General features: G+C 41.6%; 4 protein-coding genes across 8 annotated transcripts in view; 1 reads left to right on the top strand and 3 right to left on the bottom strand.

The window, feature by feature from the left end:
- Positions 1-363: 363 nt before the first annotated feature.
- LOC135163609 (nuclear pore complex protein Nup133) lies at positions 364-4,344 on the top strand. Its single transcript, XM_064123191.1, has 3 exons — positions 364-505; positions 738-852; positions 943-4,344. The coding sequence occupies exons 2-3, from the start codon at positions 758-760 to the stop codon at positions 4,268-4,270; spliced, it is 3,423 nt and encodes a 1,140-aa protein (XP_063979261.1). The 5' UTR covers positions 364-505; positions 738-757; the 3' UTR covers positions 4,271-4,344.
- Positions 4,345-4,355: 11 nt separating this feature from the next.
- Positions 4,356-7,201, bottom strand: LOC135163611 (uncharacterized). Its single transcript, XM_064123193.1, has 6 exons — positions 6,554-7,201; positions 6,193-6,486; positions 5,939-6,106; positions 5,460-5,865; positions 4,577-5,388; positions 4,356-4,504 (listed from the first exon to the last, which is right to left on the bottom strand). Exons 1-6 carry the CDS (start codon positions 7,044-7,046, stop codon positions 4,356-4,358), a joined length of 2,322 nt encoding a protein of 773 aa, XP_063979263.1. The 5' UTR covers positions 7,047-7,201.
- Positions 7,202-7,224: 23 nt separating this feature from the next.
- Positions 7,225-9,541, bottom strand: LOC135163616 (RCC1-like G exchanging factor-like protein). Its single transcript, XM_064123202.1, has 7 exons — positions 9,328-9,541; positions 8,520-9,075; positions 8,235-8,407; positions 7,947-8,108; positions 7,741-7,868; positions 7,468-7,599; positions 7,225-7,405 (listed from the first exon to the last, which is right to left on the bottom strand). The coding sequence occupies exons 1-7, from the start codon at positions 9,443-9,445 to the stop codon at positions 7,328-7,330; spliced, it is 1,347 nt and encodes a 448-aa protein (XP_063979272.1). The 5' UTR covers positions 9,446-9,541; the 3' UTR covers positions 7,225-7,327.
- Positions 9,542-9,709: 168 nt separating this feature from the next.
- Sha (shavenoid) overlaps positions 9,710-21,910 on the bottom strand; it is a 76,295-nt gene continuing 64,094 nt past the window's right edge. For 4 of the 5 annotated variants that reach the window (XM_064123305.1, XM_064123308.1, XM_064123307.1 and 1 more), the window contains 6 exons: positions 19,052-19,175; positions 18,195-18,362; positions 14,622-14,735; positions 14,282-14,566; positions 13,367-13,908; positions 9,710-13,290 (listed from right to left, as the gene is read on the bottom strand). In XM_064123305.1, the coding sequence (XP_063979375.1) occupies positions 10,876-13,290; positions 13,367-13,908; positions 14,282-14,566; positions 14,622-14,735; positions 18,195-18,362; positions 19,052-19,160 (3,633 nt within the window). In that variant the 5' untranslated portion in view covers positions 19,161-19,175 and the 3' untranslated portion in view covers positions 9,710-10,875. Of the gene's footprint in view, positions 13,291-13,366; positions 13,909-14,281; positions 14,567-14,621; positions 14,736-18,194; positions 18,363-19,051; positions 19,307-21,910 lie in introns of those variants that run through there. The other variant, XM_064123304.1, reaches the window with a different exon arrangement.

The following is a 21,910-nucleotide window of genomic DNA, read 5'->3' as shown; positions in this document are numbered from 1 at the left end:
CAACGGTGATTCGTTCTTAAATTTTATGACAATGAATTGTCGGGAGAGCATGAAAATCGCGTACAGAATGCTATTATAGTATTTTTAATGATTTTTGGTGAAGAATATATTGTTTATGGGGCCTTGTATTCCGTATTTTATGTTTCACTTCGAGATAAGACTCTAGATAAGACTTAAGCACATCTAGATCAGATAAACGAGGGACTAAATTGTTGTTGCTGTTATTCAAGTGTTGAGAGAATTTTTAGGTTAGGCGTGAGAGCATTTAGGACCTGCGTGGGGGGACTGCGCATCTTGGGCGCGATTTCTGGAATATTTACATCTGCCGGTTGGAATAATAGGAACATAATTATTGTAAACAATCGGAAAATTAAACAAAGTCAATGCGGTAGTTACAAGAGATCGCGTGAGAGTTTCAATGAGCATTACGAAGTGTCATTGAGGCAAATGTTGTGGTGATAATCAAGGAACTTAGTTTGTGGTAACACGATTTGGAGCAAAGAAGGTTAGATATGCGTCAACATGTGACACAAGACTATTGTTTAGTATAATTGTTGAATAAATTCCGTCCTCAAGTAGTGAAATGAGTTGATCATTTATCAGTTTCAAAATTCGTTTTCTTTCAAACTTTTTCCCCAAGATTTTGAAGAGAATTTTCGACTCGGGGGCCTATTGAGTCCTTTCCAGGGGAAAATTTGTTGCATGATTAAATTGTAGTACCTGCTCTCCCTCAACAGGCACAGACAAAAGACACAAAATGGATCGAGCAAGTATTGATAGTTTCCTGAGACGAGACATAACATCTCCGAGGAAACGTATGTCATTGGGGCCATCATCCAGACGCCAGAGCAGGTAAAGTGAAGCAAATATGCTGGGTAGGAAGCTGCATGTCTTTTTTTATAGCCATTGACAATTTCTTGACGTCAGAACAATTCTTTGCAGTGGAGTGAGCCTATCAGGTCGTTCAACACAATCAGTCCAAGTGATCTGTCGCTCAGCAAGTCATATAGTCGAGAGTTTTGGTTCATCCCTCCCAGTTCTGGTAACAGAAGCCCTAACCTTTGTCGAGAGAAATACAGCCGTGAGTGTCAGTGTTTCCCAGAATGGTTGGGCTTGGTTGGTCTGTGGGAGACGTCTCCTCGTCTGGCAATGCAAGACGACGCTGGACCCAAAGCAACGACCCACCTTTAAGTCTCAATGTCGAGAGCTCCAGCTGCCTCAGAGTGACCTCGCACATAAAGCAGAATGCATAGCAGTCTGGCTTCCCCCTGGTCACCAGGTTCCCAGTTGTATGGCTGTATCACCTGAAGGGATAGTCCGTTACTGGAGCAGCGTAGCTCACGAGGAATCCTCAGTGGAGACATCAGCAGAACTAGCAGGTCAAGAAGTCGATTGTCTAACCCACATCCCCAGTCACGGTTGCATTCTGGCCACCACCACCTGTACAGTCGCTCTCCTGCAGCCCCAGTTCACAAATGCGCGCAATACAATCACTTGCAGAGTCCTCAGGACCTCCCAAGGATGGCTAGGAGGCATAGGGCGCCGAATGTCTTCCCTGATCTTTGGTGCAATGCCACAATCCCAATCAGTTATGGAAACAAAACTAGCCAAAGTCACCTGCACGAGCCTGGGGGATCGTTCCAGAGTTCTCATCCTGGCTGGGTCCTCCTTACAGTACTGGTCCTTTCCGTTAGGAGAACAAGAGAAGATGGAGTTCGATGAGGATGTTGGACACATTGTTTCGCAGGAGTTCCAGAAACACATTTGGAATTTAAGACACCTGACTCCTGAGAACATGGAGACCTGGCTCATCGACATGCAGACGTGCGATGAAGGAATTGTTCTTCTTGTAGCGGCTAATTCATCAGACACTTCACCTTCCAGAATTCATTTTGCTCTAGGACTTCTCCCCTTGAATGGCACCAGTCTCACGAATTCGTTCAAGTGGTTTCTGCAGCTGAAGGTGGGACCTTTAAGGCACCAGGATGACACTGAGACTGCCATATCCTCCTTTCGATTCATTCTGTCAGGCTGGGAGGCTATTGTTTATAATTCCTATACTGTTTTGGTCGTCAATACCACCAATGAACATGAACAAGATAAAATAGATCTGGTCAAAAGTACAGAGGATAAAATTCTTGGAGGTTCTCTCTGTTCCGGGGCTCCTATCCTCTTCACCAGAAACTCTGGCCTCGTCACCATTACACGACCTGATTTCGCTGTTCAAGACTTCAATTCTAGTTTTGCTGATGCGAACACCAGCGTTGATTATACTTTGAACTCGAGTGTGGTCGACAGTTTCAATACCACTGTGTCAAATGATAAGTTGAGAGAAATGTACCTCAGCTCCAATGGAGTACACCAGCTCATCGCAGCTTTCATGTTCAGTTGTCGACAGAATAGACAGGAGTGCGAGCAGATTCTCGCGGAGTTGTTCCCTTATCAAGAGGAACCAGTCATGGATATCGATGCAATGCTGGATACCTTGGTTCTTGATGTGGGGAAGAGACTTATCGATGACTTTCCAGCTAACGATCCTCGCTGGTCGAATCACATGGACACATCCATAACCATGGCAGCAGTTTCCTCGATGCAAATTCCTCATCAGCTTGATGGGAAGCACAAGGCTGTGGATCTGTTCGTTGCATTTTTAAAGGACTACAATTTATGGAACAGGTTTTGTGCTGTCACTTACAGGGGCATTATCATGTCCACTTCTCATGTACTGGGGGAATATGCTGAGAAAATCGTAGCTGCACTGGCGATCTACAATCTTCAGAACCAGTTTTCTGATATTTTAGATTCGATCATCGAGGAGACGTTGAATCCAGAGAGCTTTTTATCACCTGAGTTGAGCGCCAAGGATGTGTTCTACAGGGAAGTTAGCACAGTTCACCTGGTACTCCCAGCCTTGGTGGCTTCTGCGTGTGACGTCACTCAATCTGATAAACCGATTCAACAGGTCTCTCACTATATCTTGCGTATCAATTCGATCCTTCTTGGAGTCTTGAGGGAGGTCATCAAGTACAGGCAGAATAATGCCGACCGGTTCGTTCCTTCAAGATCCTGTAATGCTGTGACAGAGTATCTACCCTGGACTGCAGCCACTGGGAAAAATGAATTAAGGACATGTCTCTACACGATGGAGAACTTGACACTGAAACATGGAGTGACTGGGACAAATGATTCAGCCGTCATGAACGAGCTTTATGATCAGGTCGTTGGGCTGATTGACCTTATCCTCGACGGCAGGAAGTGCCATCTGGAGAGTATCAGAGGAACCGAGAAGTTTGACATTCTCCTGAAGCAGTATGAAACTGAGAGGGCTAATTTAATTCAACCCTTGATTAAGAATGAGCAGTATGAAAATGCTGCTATGTTGGCTGAAAAGTACTTTGATTTTGCCTCACTGGTGCAGATCTGCGAGCTGACTGACAACAAGAGCCGTCTCGATAGCTATTCGGAAAGATTCGCTGATCAAGATTTCGTGGGCTTTCTCTTCTCGTGGTACGTCAAGGATGGAAGACAGGGGCAGCTGGTGGAGAGGTGCAGGCGTGGAGGTGCTGGAGAGCTCACTGAGAAGCTGTCTGAGCATCCTGAGCTGTCGTGGGTTCAGGAGTCTTTGACTGGAGAGTACAGACAGGCTGCCCACACTTTAAGTGTTCTGGCTAATGAGGAGCTAGAGCTTGTGAAGAGGAAAAAGACGAAGCTCTCGTTGAGCAAATTGGCACTGTTGTGCTCGGATGAACCTGAGGGGGAGATAGCCGATGCCCTTGAGAGAATCAATAGTGAGTTGGAGCTCATTGCCTACCAGGAGGAGCTGCCGAATGATGTGTTGGAAACTTATGGCTATGATACCGATAAATTGAGGGTACTGAAACCTGTTGAGCTTATCAATTTTTATACCTGTGAGGAGAACGCTCTTGCTGGGGAGTTTGACTTCAAAAAGGCGTTGGATTTGTTGAATTCCGTTCCTGATGCTGATGATAAGAAGACGCTGAAACTCAGGATCTGGGCGAGAGCTGCTAGGAGGGATAAGTGGGATGCTGTTACCACAAACCCAGAGGTGCAGATTCAAAAGACACTTTTCTTCAAGCTCATGGATCTTAATCATACTATGGGAGATCCTCTTGAAGAATGTCTTCCACCAATCGATGATTTACTTCTGGAATCTGAGCTGGGACCTCTCGCAGTGTCTAGCAACTTCCAGTACCTTATCAAACTCGTTTACGAGTACTCGTTACAGCATTTTAAGATTCGAAGTGGGTGAGCAGTAATGTAAGATTATTTTCACAATTTTTGAGGTCTTTGATAATTAAATAAATTTTTGAATTGAAACGCGGATCATTTTATCATTATAGTTTAGGAGTATATTTTATTGAAGTACAAAACAGTAATAATAGTGAGACTATCAGAGAAGGGGTGAATTTTTTGGCTGTGGAGCACTGAAGATTTTCCATTCGCAGTACATACCTGATGTCCTCGGGAGTTCTACAGTCGATTTCTACAAAGAAAAATATTAATTTCACATTGTAATTTTTCCTCTGATATCTATTCATTTTTAATTGTTATTTACCGGTGCATTTATACGTCGATGAGAGTCCTCGAACTTTGTAAAAAATAGCTGGACAATTATCTTTTTTGCACGTATAAAAATCTGTTAATTCCGTTTCATCATTTCCTGACAATTCTCTACAGAATAATAATTCTCTCTTAATACTATTCTCCATTTGATTCCACATGCAAATCTCCAATGAACCATATCCCACTCCTATCATTTTTACAGTGACTCTCTTGGTGTTGGCTCGCCAGAGAGGATCCACTCGATAAGTAATCACTTCCTGAGGATAAACGTAGCCCTCCACTTGATCCCTGATCCCTAATGTCACGTTTGGATTGCATGGTCTGGGCCTGATGCTCCTTGGAAGCTCCAGGAGGTAATCATTGATGTCACTGATCCTCAAAGTCGATAGTAAGTAGTCATTTGAGGATGTTAAAAGTGGTCGCAGCTGTTCTGCCTTCTCTGGCGTTGTGTAATAAATTATGTGGATATCTGGGTGGCGAGTCCTCATTCTCTTTAAAGAATTGAGTGATTTTTGGACGTCAGATTCAGACAGTTGAATCAGAGGGGCTAGCATCACGATTGCTTGACCCAATCCTCCGATTGTGTGATTTTTATGAAGCTCATTCCATTTATTCGTGTAGTAATTAGATGCAGCCTCAAAAATTTTCACGAGATTTAATTTTTCCGATGAAATTTGATTCAAAATTCTTGAATGCGCTGTGGAAAAACTTTGTGTGACGTTTAAAAGCCATTCACCAGTTGTTCCGTTGATGAGTCCAATACTCGAGCCGAAGGGAGAGACATTCAGATCTTCTAGTAAAACGCTGAAAGGATATGGTACTCATATACTTGGAAAAGGTACTTAAAAAAAAACAATTTGGGAAAGTTTTCGTACGCTAGAAAATCCGTTGTGTACTCGTGCGACCAAGCCCCATCCAAAGTCACTAAGACTTCAACTGTGGGATAACGTTTTTCCTTAATGCAGTGAAGCTCGGGGAATAAGTGATTATTTACGTAATCTGAAAATTTAGTCACTGAATAGTGGACCATTTTCTTCAATACCTCGTCCGTCATGTGGACAGCACTGCAGCGATAAGCTAAAATCTGGGAAGTTGCAAAAACCTGTTGTTCTAGGGTTGTCATTGACGCCATATACCAGAAGGATTTACCCCGGTTGCAGGCTTTCACTGACGAGTCGAAACTTACACCTTTCGAGGAATAGTACATGCTCAAGAGCTCACTGAGCCGAAGGGTGGTAAAGTTTGAGGTCCACTGTTTCAGATATTTGGCGATTATAAAGCCTAGATGATATCATTAGATTAGAATGGTAAATTTTCCATAGAAATTTCCATATTTTTGCATTAGTCAATTTACCATCGACAGCTCCGACGATTTCTGCTCTCGTAGCATCAAAACTTCCATCTTTTCCAAGTAGGTAAAATATCTGAGGTCTTATGGAACTGTTCCAGAATCCAGTGGCTCCAAGTAGCATTCGATTGCCCATCGATGGTCCTTGATGGACTGCCATTTCTGCTAAATCGCCTAAGCAAGATCATAAATAGTTACCTAATTCGTAAATGTTCATGTTATGTTGAAATCGTGAAACGTCTTAATTCACTGGTAGTTACCAGCAACAGTTGAGGCCCAAACATTATCCAGCTTGGTATCAGATGCGAGAATAGAATTGAGCCACATAGATCTGAAGGGTGTCATTTCACTCTTGGGGATCATAATGTCGACCTCGTAATCATTGTAATTATTTTGATCAGGAATATTCAAGAGCAACTTGACGGCAACCGTTTGGGGTTGGAGGGCAGCAGCAATGCCTGCGATCAAAGCTCCTGGAGCTACGGTTCCGTACGGCGTCAGGATGACACCGAATTCCAGAGGACAATTCCTCATCCCCGCGGGCACCATATTTTCTATAAACATTATTTACCATCTTCGACTATGGGCACGATTTATTTTCATAATAAAACGCAATATTACCAGCTATTTTTTCCGTTGGCCGTTCCATACAGAATTTATCACTGGATGAATCCTCATGCTCGGAAATAGTGTTAGAAAGGGCGCGATGAAGAGCACAACGTTCCAGTTTCGTTAAAGTTTTATCCGGGAACTGTTTATAATTTCCTGGAACTAACTCCTCGATAATTTGATTTTTCGTTCTCTGAGGACCGGTTCCACCGAAGGGCAAAATTCCCTCCTCAAATTTGAGATCCTTATGCCATTCAATTCCATCGAATTTGAATCGATGGAGAAGAGATGAAGTGAAAATTCTCAAGTCTATGGACCCATCGGAATATTTTTCAGCTTTTCTTATGATATCGATAAATGTTTGTAGATTTAGCGGGAGGTGAGGTCCACGGAACGTCTTCTCCTCGTAACATTCTTGCAGATACGAAGGGATTCGCGTTTGGGAATTAACTGGGTGAATAACAATTAGTAGAGCGCTGATAGCGACGAACGAGAGGAATTTCATTTTCAAGATGTTAATTTGAACGATCTCATGGTAGGTACACTACACTGGTCTGTTCACCTTACATTGAGTACTAGGTGAATCAACGATGGAGTGAGATAACTTTGCGTGTGCCAGTGATGATAAGATAAGGATAGTAAATTCGGAGTTCAGACGTCATCCTTCGATACGGAAGGGGAAAATATTTATCTGTTCCATTTATTTTGTACCTTATGGTTAAGCACTTATAATTAATATTTATATGGACAATTTTATTGATCAATAATTATTCATTAGAAAGAATCTCAGACGAAGGGTTTGCAGAGGGCCACCGTGTGGTCAACCCCACAGGCAACCTTGGATACATAGGCTCCCACTGCCACCTGAAAGTTGGTATGAATTTATTTCCGGACTGAATTAAAAGAATGATTTTTCTGTAGATTACCTTCAGAGGAAAAAATTGATCATTTGTATGGCCTAAGCCCAGGTGGCCATATTTATTCTTTCCCCACATGTAGAGGTCTCCTAAATTCGTTACTGCGCCTAAGTGACTCATGCCAGCATAAATTTGTGTCACCTACAATCAAGACCATAATATTCGGTATTTATCTGGTAGCCATACGAAAGGAAATCTCGCGAATTATCTCTAACTCCTGTAGGTCCGGAGTCCTTTGTCCTGAAATGCTCTTCATGGTTTGAAGAATCGACTTATAATTACCTTGACATCTTTCTGATATACGTTCCTTCCGAATAACGTGTTTGGAATGACAGTTGGTGTCTTAATTTTTCTCACCTCGGGGCCAAACCCTAAAAGACCGAATCCCCAGACGTAGACATCTCCAGTACCTTTGGAAGGATTAGAAATTGAATAACGTCAGAGTCGATTTTTATGAACTGGTTGTCTCGACGAGGGCAAATACGTACTCGTTAATATCATACAAAAACTCCCTCCGACAGCAATATCGACAATATGTCCCAGTGTAACACAGTCAGATAATTCCGTGGCAATATTTATCTGTGTTATGTCACCGTCTATGGGAAGTTGGCCGTATTCAGAATTTCCCCAGCCAAATACTTTGCCTTTGTCTAGAGAGATAGAACAATTGACAACAACAATTGGAGTAAATGAAAATAATTGATTCCCCCTGTGAGATGTGAAATGACCGATTTGCCTTTCAGTCATCAATCGTTCCTATAGTAATAATCACATACCACTGAGAGCCAGAACGCAGTCAGCAGTACACGCCACTTTGGTTATTCGTTCACCAGCTAGATCGCCCTTGACTAAACTTGGTTGCCATTCATTTTGATAATGAGCTAGACCAGTTTGCCCATCTGCACCCCAGCCAAAAGTATATACTTCTCCTTTCTCTGTCAGGAGTACACTGAAAGAAAATCAATGAAAGCCACTTTCTACCTCTTACACTGCCCTTCATAATGATTCATTGAATTGCTGAATCATTAATTCTTACTGTTCACTTTATATTTGAGACCTACCTATGGTCCTGACCAGCAGTGACTCCAACAATTTTCGATCCCTTGATGGTAGGGATATGATGCACAACTTTGCTCTGGCAATAATCCTCATGCTCTATAATAGGCCTTCCGCACTGTCCATACCCATTGTTCCCCAGTGTATACACTCCCTCATTAGTTAGGACCAGAAGATGGGCTCTCCCAGCCGACATTCCCAGCACCTTTGTATCCTTATTCTTCAGGGGCAGGGGAATAGGCCTTGGTACTGTAATGATATGGTCCTTGTAGTGCCTCTCATCCTTAGGAGCAAATCCCAATTGTGAATCTGTGTTTATTCCGTTCCCATACACAATGCTCTGGTTATCGTTAGCTACTCCAAACGCTGTAAATCCATAGCCGCAAGTGATGTCGACGATCTTGTGGAACTCGCCGAAGGTTAATCGACTGGGTTTCGCGAGGTAGCTAAACTTGTCCGACGATCCTCTAAGTTTTCCCAGGGTTCCAAGGCCTCCATGGTCGGCCAACCCCCAAACGTAGACTCGACGATCGTCTGGTCTTGCCACTGGATACTGAAATACTATTCGTATATTAATGACAATGAACTTAATTTGTTTTTTCAACTTTAAATCGTTCCTCAATCCATTTTTCCCTTTTTATTTTGACACTGCCACGTTGAGTTGCATTAAAAATGTTCTTTACAAGGTTTCCTTGAGCTCCAGTCGATGACAATAAATTTGAAAACCAGATAGAATCAAGGTAACAGCAGAGAAATGAATTCATGTCTAATTAGTAAGCTCCCGGTGGTTTTTAATCAATGGGTTTTACTTACTTGGCATGGGTATACCCTCGTTTTTCCGTGGTTTACTTATTTCTCGTAAGGGAGGTGGTTTCTTTCCATTCTTTGATACTGCTCGGGAACACGTCCTGATTGATCCCAACATTGTCATTCATTGACTATTCCTTATTCTTAATTTATTGTTTTTATAATAGGGTTAGCGGTGTGGTTTATTTACAAGATCATAACCTCTCTTGAAATACCGCCCTATAGATAGAGACTATCAGGAAGAAGCATTGGCTGCGGCCGCCAATCGCGAGAATGGTACATGTATGACGTCAGAATGATGTCACCTCCGGGTAGCAAATTTAAACGTCAGAAACTCGATCTTACATTGGGATTTTTAATTAAAGTCACGACGTGCAACAAAACAATCTACAAAGGTAAATAAATTTATTTTATTTCACGTTATAGAACATTTACAATCTACAATTCCACCTTCACCAAAATTCCCGGAACATTAGGAGAAAAATTTACAATAAATTTGATTATTTCTCAATCCTAAGTTCCAATAAATTAAAAATCAAAATGATAACTTGATTTAAATAAAATAGAATGTAAGAAACATAAATTTTAAGGGCATAATAAATAATAAACTACATAATCATCATAAGTACTTCAATAGAACTACGAACAAAAATGTACGAAAAATTATAAAAAAATTATGTTCGTTTACATTTGGCAGGTACTTGCAAGCGTGCGCTGAGTGTTAATAATGAAATTAAACATAACAGACTAAAAAAATATTAAAACCTATTACATTGCTAATAAGAATGATATATAAATAATAGTCTCTACTGCTATATTAAAAAATATAGACGCGGGGTTATTCGGTTCTACCATGCGAGATCGGGCTACGCATCTCCCTAGTAGTAGCACTTCCATTTCTTATTTATGTCACTTCACTAAAAAATATTTCAACGGAGAATCACCAAAAAAGAAATATGAATATTCACTGTACAAAAATAATACCTTTTTGGCAAGATATCGTTGTGATCTAGTTTTTTTTTCTAAAATAGCTCATCAAATTAATTCTAAACTTGCACGACTTATTATGCGTAAACCATAATTTACGGAACTTGTTAATTACTCTTCATGAGAAAGTTCAAGAGACTAGAGTCGTGTCGGGCAATGAGAATCACTCTAACTGAACAGATAATCCTACATCTAGTATTGCACCACCGGCCGCTAATATTCGCGATGAATAAGCATTAGCTAATGCGTTACAACTTAAATAGATTAACCATAGATTCCAAAATAAATATTCACATTGAAAAGTTGACGAGTAGAAAACTTCGACCGATTTCTCATGAAATTCGGTGGAGAATTATAAATTTTATTACTAAACCCGATCAACGAACTTGTTTGCTGTCTAGAAAAATATAAAAAGCAGGATTTACTGAAAATGGCTAAACATCCTTAAGGTACCTATTGCATCATCAGTGATGTATGAAAAACTACGTAATAAATCTGAGGAATCTGTCGACAACTGTCACAACTACCATTTTTTCTACAAAATCCGCCGTTTCATTTGAGCTTACCTTAGAGCACTAAACTATTTCTCCTACTGCTCCCATGCGGCAGAACCGTAACAAAACTCTCATTCTCACTATCACTGGTATTGAAACTCGGTTGTCTTTCAACTCCGAGAGACCTGAACCCATTGCACCTCACTCCAATATCCACCCCGGAGTCCATGCTCTTGCTGAAGCTCTCCCCATGGGAAAGTCTCCTAAAATTCCCAAAGAAGACACTATCCGTTCCTACACTCTCTGCCCCGCTCTCACTGGCGCCATCGCAAATAGATTCAGTCTCATCAGTCTCCGAGACACTCCCAAAGTCGTATTTTACTGTCTGCTTCTGAGACTCATTGCTGTCCGTGCTGGAAAGATATCCACTGTCTTCAATTTTTCCATTCTGGACGTTCCTGAATCTTTTCATGGAGTGTTCAGGAAGGCGTCCAAGGGTTTCCTTACTGCCTGGTAAGAATTTTCTGTCCAGTGTCTTAATCCCTACGAGATGTTTAACACGGACAGGAGGGCGTCGGCCGGCCGTAGGGCCGCCTGCTTCAGCTGAGCTCCTGTCCCACTCGTTTTTTGACTGGTCAGTTCTCCTCGGAGGCTTCGAATGTTCATATATCCCCTGAGTCGGTGGAAGTGGTACAACATCCGGCTGGTTTTGTTTCCTCTGTCTCCTCGCCTGTCTCTGATCAGGTGTGAGGTACTTGGACGATTTCCAGGTGCCATTCTCCTCGAATTTGTCATTGAGGGAGCTATAACTACTCATTATCGATGAGTCAACAGCATTTGCGTGGAGTTTGGCTTCGTAAATCTCCCGAAGACTTCCATAGCCCTTCGACAAGGAGCCATCGGGACTATTCGACTGTGTGTCATCCCTAAAACTTCCCTTACTCTTCAGTAAAATCTGTGCAGGTCTCTCCAAAGAATCAACAAACGACTCATTCGTCGGTCCTTTCTCGTAAATAACATCTCCATTGATTTTCAATTTCATTGGTTTTCTGTCGAGTGTGTCTGGTTCATACTCGGACTCATCTTGTTTAACATAATTGTCCGGTGAGTCTTGTACCTTTATCGTCAAGTGTCCAGGATTTTCCGGCTCATAACTAATTTCCGGACTTGTATCATCACTGTTTGCTGGGCTGGCATAACCATCATTAACATAAACTTCACTGACCAATGAATAGCCCTCGGGCCGTTGGGAAATCAATTCCGGTAGAGTATTGTAATAATTTCGCCTGAGCACTTCGTCATTTGTTTCAATTTTCTTTGCCTCATTCTCCGCTCCTTCCGATTCCTTTATTTCGTTACTTGTCTTGGGGGTAAGTGTGGATGATGGTGATTCTTTATCTTTGGGTATGGGCTTCTTCTCTCGTTTACGGCGATTGGTCCTCTCCAAGCTGTCTACTTCATACTCAGTTAATCTATGGTGATGTTCCAATGCTTTCACAACTACCATTTCCTTTATCACTGCGTCCATGATTGTTTTGACTGGGAATTTTGATTCTGGAAGTTCCGGTATCATGTCCGGAAGGTCTTTCGTGGGAATCGGAGGGGCTTGTGATTTCTTCCGTCTAATTGTACTTTCGGGTGATTTCTTAACGGTTTTAGAAGATTTAAGGGACTCCTTGTTTGTCTTTTCGGAGCTACCGTCAGGGGAGAAACGCTGCTCGTTCTGGCGTCTCTCGTTCTCCTGCATTTGGTTCTCAAGGGCTGCATTCTCTTCCATTTGCTTTATGAAGGAGTTCTCGATGGCTTTTCGTACTTTAGCGTTGAGGAAGTCCTCCGGGCCGCTTGACAGCTCGAGCTGACGTCTTCTAGTTCGACAGAAACGATCGTAGTTGGTGTTCTCGAACATTGACTTTGTCGATCGTCTGGAAATGCTGTGCTGATCATCATCACCCATGATTTCACTCCTCGCAATGTGCTGGAAGGTCCGAAGCATCGGCGGGTTGTCCTTCCAGGTGGCGAGTGACGTGGTAGTGGTGTTTTTAGGTTCAGCTTTCAAGAAATCGTTTCTGGGATCACGCAGGTGCTCAAGACTTCTGGCAAACGTCCGCACATTCTCTTGGAAGTTCTTCCGATGGTCTTCCAGGTCCCTCCATCGACGTTCCGGGGGTTTGACGTCGGCTAACCATGCTCTCACTCTACTCTCACCAGGCATTGGTCGCGAATTGTCGGGAAGGATGGGGGGATTCGGACGGGAGTCAGCGCAGCCAGGGCAACCTGTGCATCTCTGGGACTTTCTGGAACGAGCTACAGATTCCTGGACTGATCCCGCCCGCTTGTTCTCGGAAGAACTGCACCGTCCGGACGTGGATTCCTCCTCGGGAATTCCCGAGAGAGACGGGACGAAACGCTTAGCGGACATTTTGTGCTTTGCAATGGAGATCACCTCGCGGATCTTCAGGAGGAATTCTATGGCTGCCGGGGGCGGCGCCTGGGAAAAGTCATTAATTTAATTTTTCAAACTGAAATAAAAATAGTTAAAAACCTAGAGCGACCGAATAACTCACCAGGAGAAATTGTCTCTCGAAGTAGGCAGGATTGAAATACAGTTTTCGTCGCTGCACTCCTGGCAGCATTGAACTGTCCACTGCATGCGTCCCCTCGAAAGTCTCCACAATCCTGACATCCTCATCAGGAATCCGCTCACCAATGATAGGAGAACCAAAGGGACCATCTGTCTGCTCCATGAACGTCGGCGGGTGGATAACAGCGGCCGTGACTTTTTCACCACCCGGGTCGGTGTCACTTGGGCTTAAGTCCTCCCCATGGTCACTCTCACTTCTGAGACTATTTGAGTCACTCTCAAAGTGTCTGGACGCCAACAGGGGATTATTCTTCACTAATACTGTACCCTCTCGAGGTGCGGCGATGGTCGCCTCGGGATCCTGGAGTTTCTTCCGACGAGATTTCTGACTGTGCAGGTACAGAGACACACTGACGACGTAGATCAACGCCAGGAGGACTGACGATATTCCGATGGCCGTGTACTCGAAGCTCGAGAGACCTCCGGGACCTTGAGTCGACGACGCGAACGAAACCTCCCTGATAACTACGGAGATGAGCGAGAAAATAAATTATAGATAATGAATGGGAGTTTAATCACTATCATAATTCGACGGTTGGTTAGGTAGCATTATAAAATTTACGAAATTGAATAAAAACTCGCAGGGAAATTGATGGTTGTTAAATGATTTTTATTTATCGCCTGAGGATGACCGTTGATTCGTTGGAAATTTTGTTAAAGAACGAATAACAACCGAGGAGATAAATAACGGAGATACTCGTCGAAGGGAAATTTTTTTCCTTCAATTTTTGTGACCGAAAAAGGGTTCGTTGACTTACTCGTTCGTGAATTTACCAAATTCAAGAACACTCGCGAAATGATTGAAATTAAAATAAATTAATGAAGGAAAATTCCTTACCGCTCTTTGACGGTGAGCCAGCAATTCTAAATGCCACACACGGCGTAAAAACTCCCGGATAACTAGCATTGGGATCTGCATCTCGGCAAGTGAGTCTGGTAACCACAACTTTCCCCTCAGCAGCCTCCCTGAGACCAGCCTCACCAGTCCACCTGAGAAATGCTCTCCCCTCATCGCGAAATAGTCTAAAAGGTGGCTCCGGACTCGAGAGATTCCTCAATTCCGACCAGCCCGGCTTCCCCAGCTGCTGGGCCCCCACAATTCCGCAAACTGGTGTTTTTACACCTGAACAATAATCACTTTGAGTGTAAAATTGTAGATGATTAAATTTACAACGCACCTTCAAAGAGTATCTCCGCCTGGGGATAAACAATCTGCCCACATTGCGGTAGGAAAACATACGGCACTTTCTCAATGGCTCCAGAACTACCGAGAAATCCAGCGACACTGCACTCTGGTAAAAAAAAAAATAAATGAAACAATGACTCGTGAATAATCAGCAATCAACGCAGTGTGACTTTGCTTATCTAATCTAGCGGTAAATCAAGGGACGAGATACCAAAGTCAGTTTGACTTGAATACAAGAACAATGGGGCTTAGCTGTAATTCATTTGGTGATTGGGAAAAAAAATTGATGGAATCTGTGGAGATATGTCCTTCTGCGAGTTTCCGAGATTGTTTGGAATGCGGCAGAGAGGGAGAACTATTGGCTCGGGTTATTGATGAAGAGTTACTCGTGTACGGAATTCTAAATTGTTCGGGTTTCCCTCATATCAGAGTATATCCAAGTTCTCCGTCAATAATTTTATATTTAGCCCAAACAACAGAGCAATTTGTTTATACTGACGACACGGGGTCTAAAATCAATAGATCTACTTCTGCACTAAAATGATTTGGAAGTGAAGGAAAAAAGTCTGCCACTAGAGAACGAATATCTCTGGTTTTTAGTCATTTTCAAGTCCCCTCTGTCTTGATAAAATTCAATACATGCTTGTTGAACAATAGTTTCTCTCAGCGTCTTCTGGATACTTCGTTTATATCCTTGACAATTAGGTACTAAACCAGGCACGTGCAAAAGAATAATGGAGTGGAGTGAATTTATGGTTCGAAAATCACCGTTTATTGTTATTTGCTATAGGCGATAGCGGGCAGATGAATGTAACTCAACGTGAATCGTTAATCTTATCCAAGGCCGTTGGTGAAGTCTCGGGAAAGCACAAGACCATAGGACAACCCATGATTTACGCGCCTGTGACTTTTCCCGTTCCTCCAGGTGCCTTTTTTTCCTATAATTTTCTTTAATTTATTAAATGTTTCTACGTCTGGAAAAATCATGTTCTCCTGAACTTTGGCACCGTAGACTTGGGTCGCAGGATTTCAGGCCCCTAACTGATAAATGAAACGAGAAATTATGTGGGGTTAGGGGACGGAAGATGTCTGGTTTTGGCGAGAAGTGAGAGGAACCACTTTTCTGATAAAGTGGGTGCCATTAATTCAACGGAAATCAACGGGGCCACTGCCACACCGGGTCGCCAGATTCAGTGGTGACGGTGACCCGTCGAGACACCTGTTCGCGTTGCGGTACTTTTTGGTCCTTGAAAAGCTACAAGAGTTGGATAATTGGATCAGTAAATTAAACATGTGTAATGTTTCGTTGATTTTTTTTTCCAGCCATTCAGCCGAGAAACATAATCTTGTCAATAATCTTTTCTGATATTTTAATTGACTTACATCTCACCATTTACCCATCTGGCTATCGAAAACGGTTTTAACATTATCACGATGAGACGAAAGGTTTCAGGCGCCTCCTCGAAATTGCATTGATAATGGCTATTGAGATGGGGAATTCATTTGAAGTCAAGGCAAGGGTGGCAAAGTAAGCGTGTTTCAACGTTCAAATATACTCTCCGAACCTGATAATTTGATACTTATTGTCGATTTTTTAAAATACAAATTTGTTTCGCGATAGGGAGGGAGAATAACGATAATTTATTGTTCAGACTGAACGTTGGAGGATACGCGGTTTTGGAAAAGGCGGACCACACGCAAATTTCAATCGGCACCGGCGTGTTCCAAGGAGGCTTTTAACGCTTTAACGTAAGGACAAGAATTCCAAAACTCCGAATTGAACTGATTTATGGGAATTTTACAAGAGATTAATTTAGAAAATTCGGAAAAAATTCCATTGAATTCCCATTGACTTTTCTATTCGGTTTTAGTCAATTCTACATTCAACAAAAAAATTTAAAGCTCTCAGTGTTTAAATGGAGATAGAGACATATTTTTTTTTTAATTTGTACTTCTCTTAGCGCATCTCTTCTTTGAATCTTTGGAAATTTGATTTTGAATTGTCTATTCATTTGTCAAAAAATATTTATGGTTGATCATCGTAAGAAAGATGACCTGGACGCCCCTGGGAGGGTCATGTTAATTTCATTCGGCTTCCGCACGCGGCCATCAGGATACACAGTTGTACTTGGAGCTTTATTGCCGGCAGTGACTGATGATTCGCAGGATGACGAAGTCGTCTTATTTATTGGTCTCGCATGACCCACAACCATGTACGCTTATGCGTCATTCTTCTGATTTTCTGTGGTGATCTTGATTTTGATAGAATGATCATTCTAATAAGGTCTTCAGGTATATACATTCAAATGAATTAGGTTCGCACTCAGATGACTTATAATCGCGCCCTCCTTTATGACGGATTACTGTGACGAGTAGTTTTCTCCACATGTAGCAGACTTTTCCGGGGTAGAGGTCTGATTCTGCCACACTCAATTAGGTGGGCAGCGTTAATTACTCAATTACTCAGGTAGCGGTAATTTTCTGCATGCAGAAGGATAAAATCCTAAGCTGTCCTTCTATCGTAAACTAATTTGAGGATGTGCAATTAATGGATACAGTGAAAAAAATCCTAGTCATTTTCTGGAGGTTCTATTGCGCTCATCAATCAGTTTAATATGTCGAGGATAAAAAAGAAATTAATTTTTTGTTCCCCAAGAAATTTATGTTCGGAAAATACAAAAAAAATTATGAAACACAAGAGAAGCGAAGAAGAGGAATACGACGATTTCCTATTAAAATGAAATTAAGAAAGGAAATTAATCCAATAAATGAGGCGTTGAAAGTTTTCAAACGACGAAATAAAGCGACATTGGTCGGTGAAAGTGTAGACTGATGGCGACGATTTTTCAGAAAGTATCGAATCTCTCTTTCATATCCCTGATGGGCAATTGAGAGCCATTGAGTTTCTCAAATTGAAAATTTGTCCATCTTTTCCATCGGCTGTTGGTGTGAATTTTAATGAATCCAGTATGATAATTCAGCGAACCCTCCCGATGACTAATGTGAATATTATTCTTCACTCTTAGCTGTTGATATTATTGATCGATTTCCCATTAATAACACACTTGAGCCGATGAAATTCTTATGTTTACACACGTAATTATCTCGGCGTATGTACTCCCCCCGAAATATCGCGCGTGACCAGAAATTATTATTCAATAAATTTCGTTCCATCATCATATTCTCGTTGTTCCCTGATCAAAGCCCGCACAAGGGTAAGGGCAACGAAAAATAATAAAAAAAGGAGACCGGAGAACATGGAAAAAAGAGGTATACCATCCCGAATAACCGGATTTGGGTTACATTAACTTCGCGTGTTGGAGGAATCGTTGAAATTTCTCTCACGCTTAAAATTTGGATACTAATGAATATGTTTAAATTGTGGAAACATTATTCCCCGCAGAGCAGTCTAAATGTTTGCTGCATAATGACACGACGTTTCTTTGATAAAAATTGCCTGACTTCTCCAATAAATATAATCGCTCTTCAATCAGATAGGTTGACACCCTGGGGATGTAAACGAGTTAACCAGGTTTAGCTGAACGAAGCATTGCGTGTTACTCACCGTGAATATCGCTCACGCAAATGTTGAGGTCTTCCCGAAAAATTGGGCTAGTGGATTTGCATTGACAGATGCACGTGGCGTTGATACTGCTCAATCCCACGGATAATTGACGGGTGTAAGGTGAGGCTGTTCCCCCGCTGAGTTGGACGCAGGCGTTTTCACAGGACCCTGAGGAGATAACAAATGTTTCAAAATGACTTCATCAAGATTATGGAGCTGAGAGGATGGCTTTCTGCAAAGTTTTAGGGTAAGTAGAGCAATAAAGACTTGACAACTTCAATCTCAATTTTTTCGGTGCAAATTTGTTTTGTGGATTTTTTTCTTAATTGGATTTAATATCCATTTTATGAAAACTAAATATTTTTTAATACTCTGTTGTCCTATGGTGCGCTCTTATGCAAGATTGTTCTAATAGTTCCCACGAGAAGTCTTCCATTTTAGAACATTTATAATTTATTAGTGAAAATGGCTATACCGACGCGAAACAAAGGCGATTACCGAGTTCTTAAGGTTATCCTTTTTGTGATGTAGGTGCGGGAAAACGTCACCGTCAGTCTCCTAATATATAAATTATAGAGTTAAATGAGATTCTACCGGTTTTAACAGCTATTCATAATGAAATACATCGATCCATGTTTGTGGTTTATGATGGTATTGAATTATGAGCAGGAAAATCTAGAAAAACTGGTTGAGTATTGAGCCCATCAGGGGAATACCTAGATGGTGGTCTCACAGTCGAAACGGCACAATTACTCTAGTATGTCCTCAAAAGATTCAGCGATTTCAGGCGTCAGCTCCGAAATTTTCCCGAACTTTGTCGGTAGGAAAAAACTATTCACAAATAATTATGGGCTCACCTTCAACCATGAAAATATCCCCATCGACGTGTCTCACAACAGAAACCTCCTGCGCTGCTCCGCACAGAAACCATAGGGCGCCCAAAATAACCAGAAGCCACAGTGACATTTTTCCCTCAGCATTCTGAAAAAAATGACAAGCCATGAGCCAAATTCCCCTGCCAATATCAAAGCCATTTCCCATAAATCTTTAGAGTCTCTGTTGCCCTATCAATGGTGTTAATCACTCGTATTTTTTATTAATTCGTAAACGAGCTCTGCGCATTAAAAGCTTGAAATCCAAAACACGAAACAAACAGGATGGATCGCCATAAATTTGTCTCATCAAGTCGTGATTTATGGGGAATGATAAATTTGGACTTTGAAAAGGCATCAGTAGGTGTTTTAAACCATGAAAAAAAATATTCTGACCATTTCAAGTACACAGTTCACAATTTAGAACTGTTTTAAGATAAATTTCTTCCTCTTCAAACATGTTATGCACCCTGTCCTTAATTTTATAAGTGTCCACTTGCAAAATAATTACTGCATTCCATCAATTCACGAATAACTAGTGGAGATCATGAAATTTAGTATTTTTTTATAACAGTGATACTGTGCTATCTCCTGAGGGCGTACGAGGAAATCCCGGGTGTGTCCATATTGCACAATCAGAGGTTGCTCATACTACTCGTAATAAGAGTGGAACGGGAATTCGATTCACGTTCGTGCGTTAAAACGGACCACATGCAATCGCCTTCTTTATCCTCTCTTCACTTTGTCATTATATAGTCAGTTTGGCATTGATTTTGTAGGGCTGTATGTAGCACCAAGTTTTACCCTTGTTGTTGTACGGTGGGATCGTCGATGCGTGGCGGCACGAGCCGACTTTTTCCACTTCCCCGAGACGACGCCCAGTGGATGAATCCGAGTATCGTTTGAGCAACGGGATTTAACGAGTGGTCCTTATGGACTCACAGGGATACTCATTTGTCCGTTCTTTTAGGAAGTCGGGGAGGGAAACGGACAAATTGAGGGGGAAGATAAATGGTGGTCAGCAGGTTATTTAAATTTTTCGATGAAATAGTTCAATAGCACAGAAGTGTCAGTTAAAATCACAGGAATATTATAATTCCTATTTCGTTTGGGGATTGAAATTCAATTTAATGAGGTCAAAAATTACAGTTACGATGGCTTGATTATCCATGAAATTGCCGATATTCAAGTGATCATCCAGAGTACAAATTATTCGGGTATTTACATCTCATTACGGACGATCCCATTGATATAACAAATGAGTTGGATGGCATGGTGCCACCAAAGACACGACAATTTTCATTCTAATGCCGCTTATTTTTCTCTGGCAGTCTCATCCTATTTTCTCGTGCGTAGGCTGCGTGATTTTCTTCTGGCGCTGTGCACCTGTTGGCAACAGGTGACGTTTGCACATTAACAAAATCACAATAACCCGCGCGAAAAATCATCCTCACAATGACGCGCTAACCCTTCGATGCAAAATGAAGCGGAAAAAAAAAAGAAAAAAAAAATTCAAACATATGAATTTTCCTGCAACAATGTTTAGCATATGAATAAAGCTCGTTGGAAAATTCATCCTCACTTTTTCATAGCGCCATTGCATATTCCTTCACGGTGCTATTCCATGGTGCTCGTCCACTCGACACTTCCTATATCAATTAATTTTAACGAGCGGTGGTGCGCGTTCGCAGTTGACGATCGTTAAGGGGCAAGGAATGTCGCCTCGAGGATGGCTCTCATGCTATTTTTCCTTTTTTTTTTTTTTGAAAAATAACGCCCGGCACGCGAAGAGACAACTGTGAGTTTTAGTGCTTATGAGGTTTGGAAAATAGAAGCTAATCCCTTAGGATCAATTGATGTCGTTGAAGTCGTAACTTGTTTAATGGGCATCAAGTCGATGGTTCTGGGCGATAATTATGTCGTTGGAGCATTAGTTCATTTAGGGATGACTAGGCTTCGTTAACAAGTTAATCAACTCAGGAAATCTCGATTTCTGGGGTGCCCTTGACTCAACGCCCTCGCGGATAAAATATATATGCTAATAACTATGTCATTTTTGGTCGCAAATATTCGAATATGTTCTCTTATGTAATACATAATATATCTTTTTACGCATATTAATTACAAAGTGGTCTTGTTTGGTAATTTTTCTTCCTATAAATGATACCAACTCGCGAGTCCGGCACTTAGGGTACCGTTAATGAGAAAAATGGAACCGAAGATTAGATCGTAAATCGATGAGAATGGAAAATCGTATGTCTATCCCTTCTCGTATTTCCGAATACTGGCTACGGAGTGCGGAAACATATAAGTGTGTTTATTACGCGGATTTTCATCGAGAGTTTTTGAGTCATTGAAGTGTTCCACCTTGCGCAGATCAGGGAGAGGGGGGAAGATCATTGACCAATGGATGATCCAGCGTAGTTGCCCGAGAAGCCAATGGAATCATTTCGTTCCGTTTCAGCACGATTCAAGAGGTTTTTTTAATGATTGAAAAATTCATTTGGTTGATTATCTTTACGACGCATCATGAATATACACGGTATCACTGCCGCCTGCGGGTAATCGGAACGAAGAGAATATCCGCGGATTAACGTACGTGCGTCGTTTAATGTCCAACAGTCGTCCAAGAAATTGAAGCTTTGGATTTGAATTAGATATTAGTTGGAACTTTCAGCGAGAAATGTAAAAACGTTTTTAGTCTGCATCGCGATGCTTGATTTTGATATCAAACTAAATGGACTATTGAATTTTTTAAATAAATGTATATAGTAATTTTCTGTGAATAAATTAACAATTTGTTTTGGATTGAGGTTTCCGGTTTCACTTCTCATTTCCATAGTG

Source organism: Diachasmimorpha longicaudata, chromosome 6, assembly GCF_034640455.1.
Source record: "Diachasmimorpha longicaudata isolate KC_UGA_2023 chromosome 6, iyDiaLong2, whole genome shotgun sequence".
Lineage (NCBI taxonomy): Eukaryota > Metazoa > Arthropoda > Insecta > Hymenoptera > Braconidae > Diachasmimorpha > Diachasmimorpha longicaudata.
Note: the sequence above shows the minus strand (reverse complement) of the source record. Positions and strands in the feature narration are given on the sequence as shown.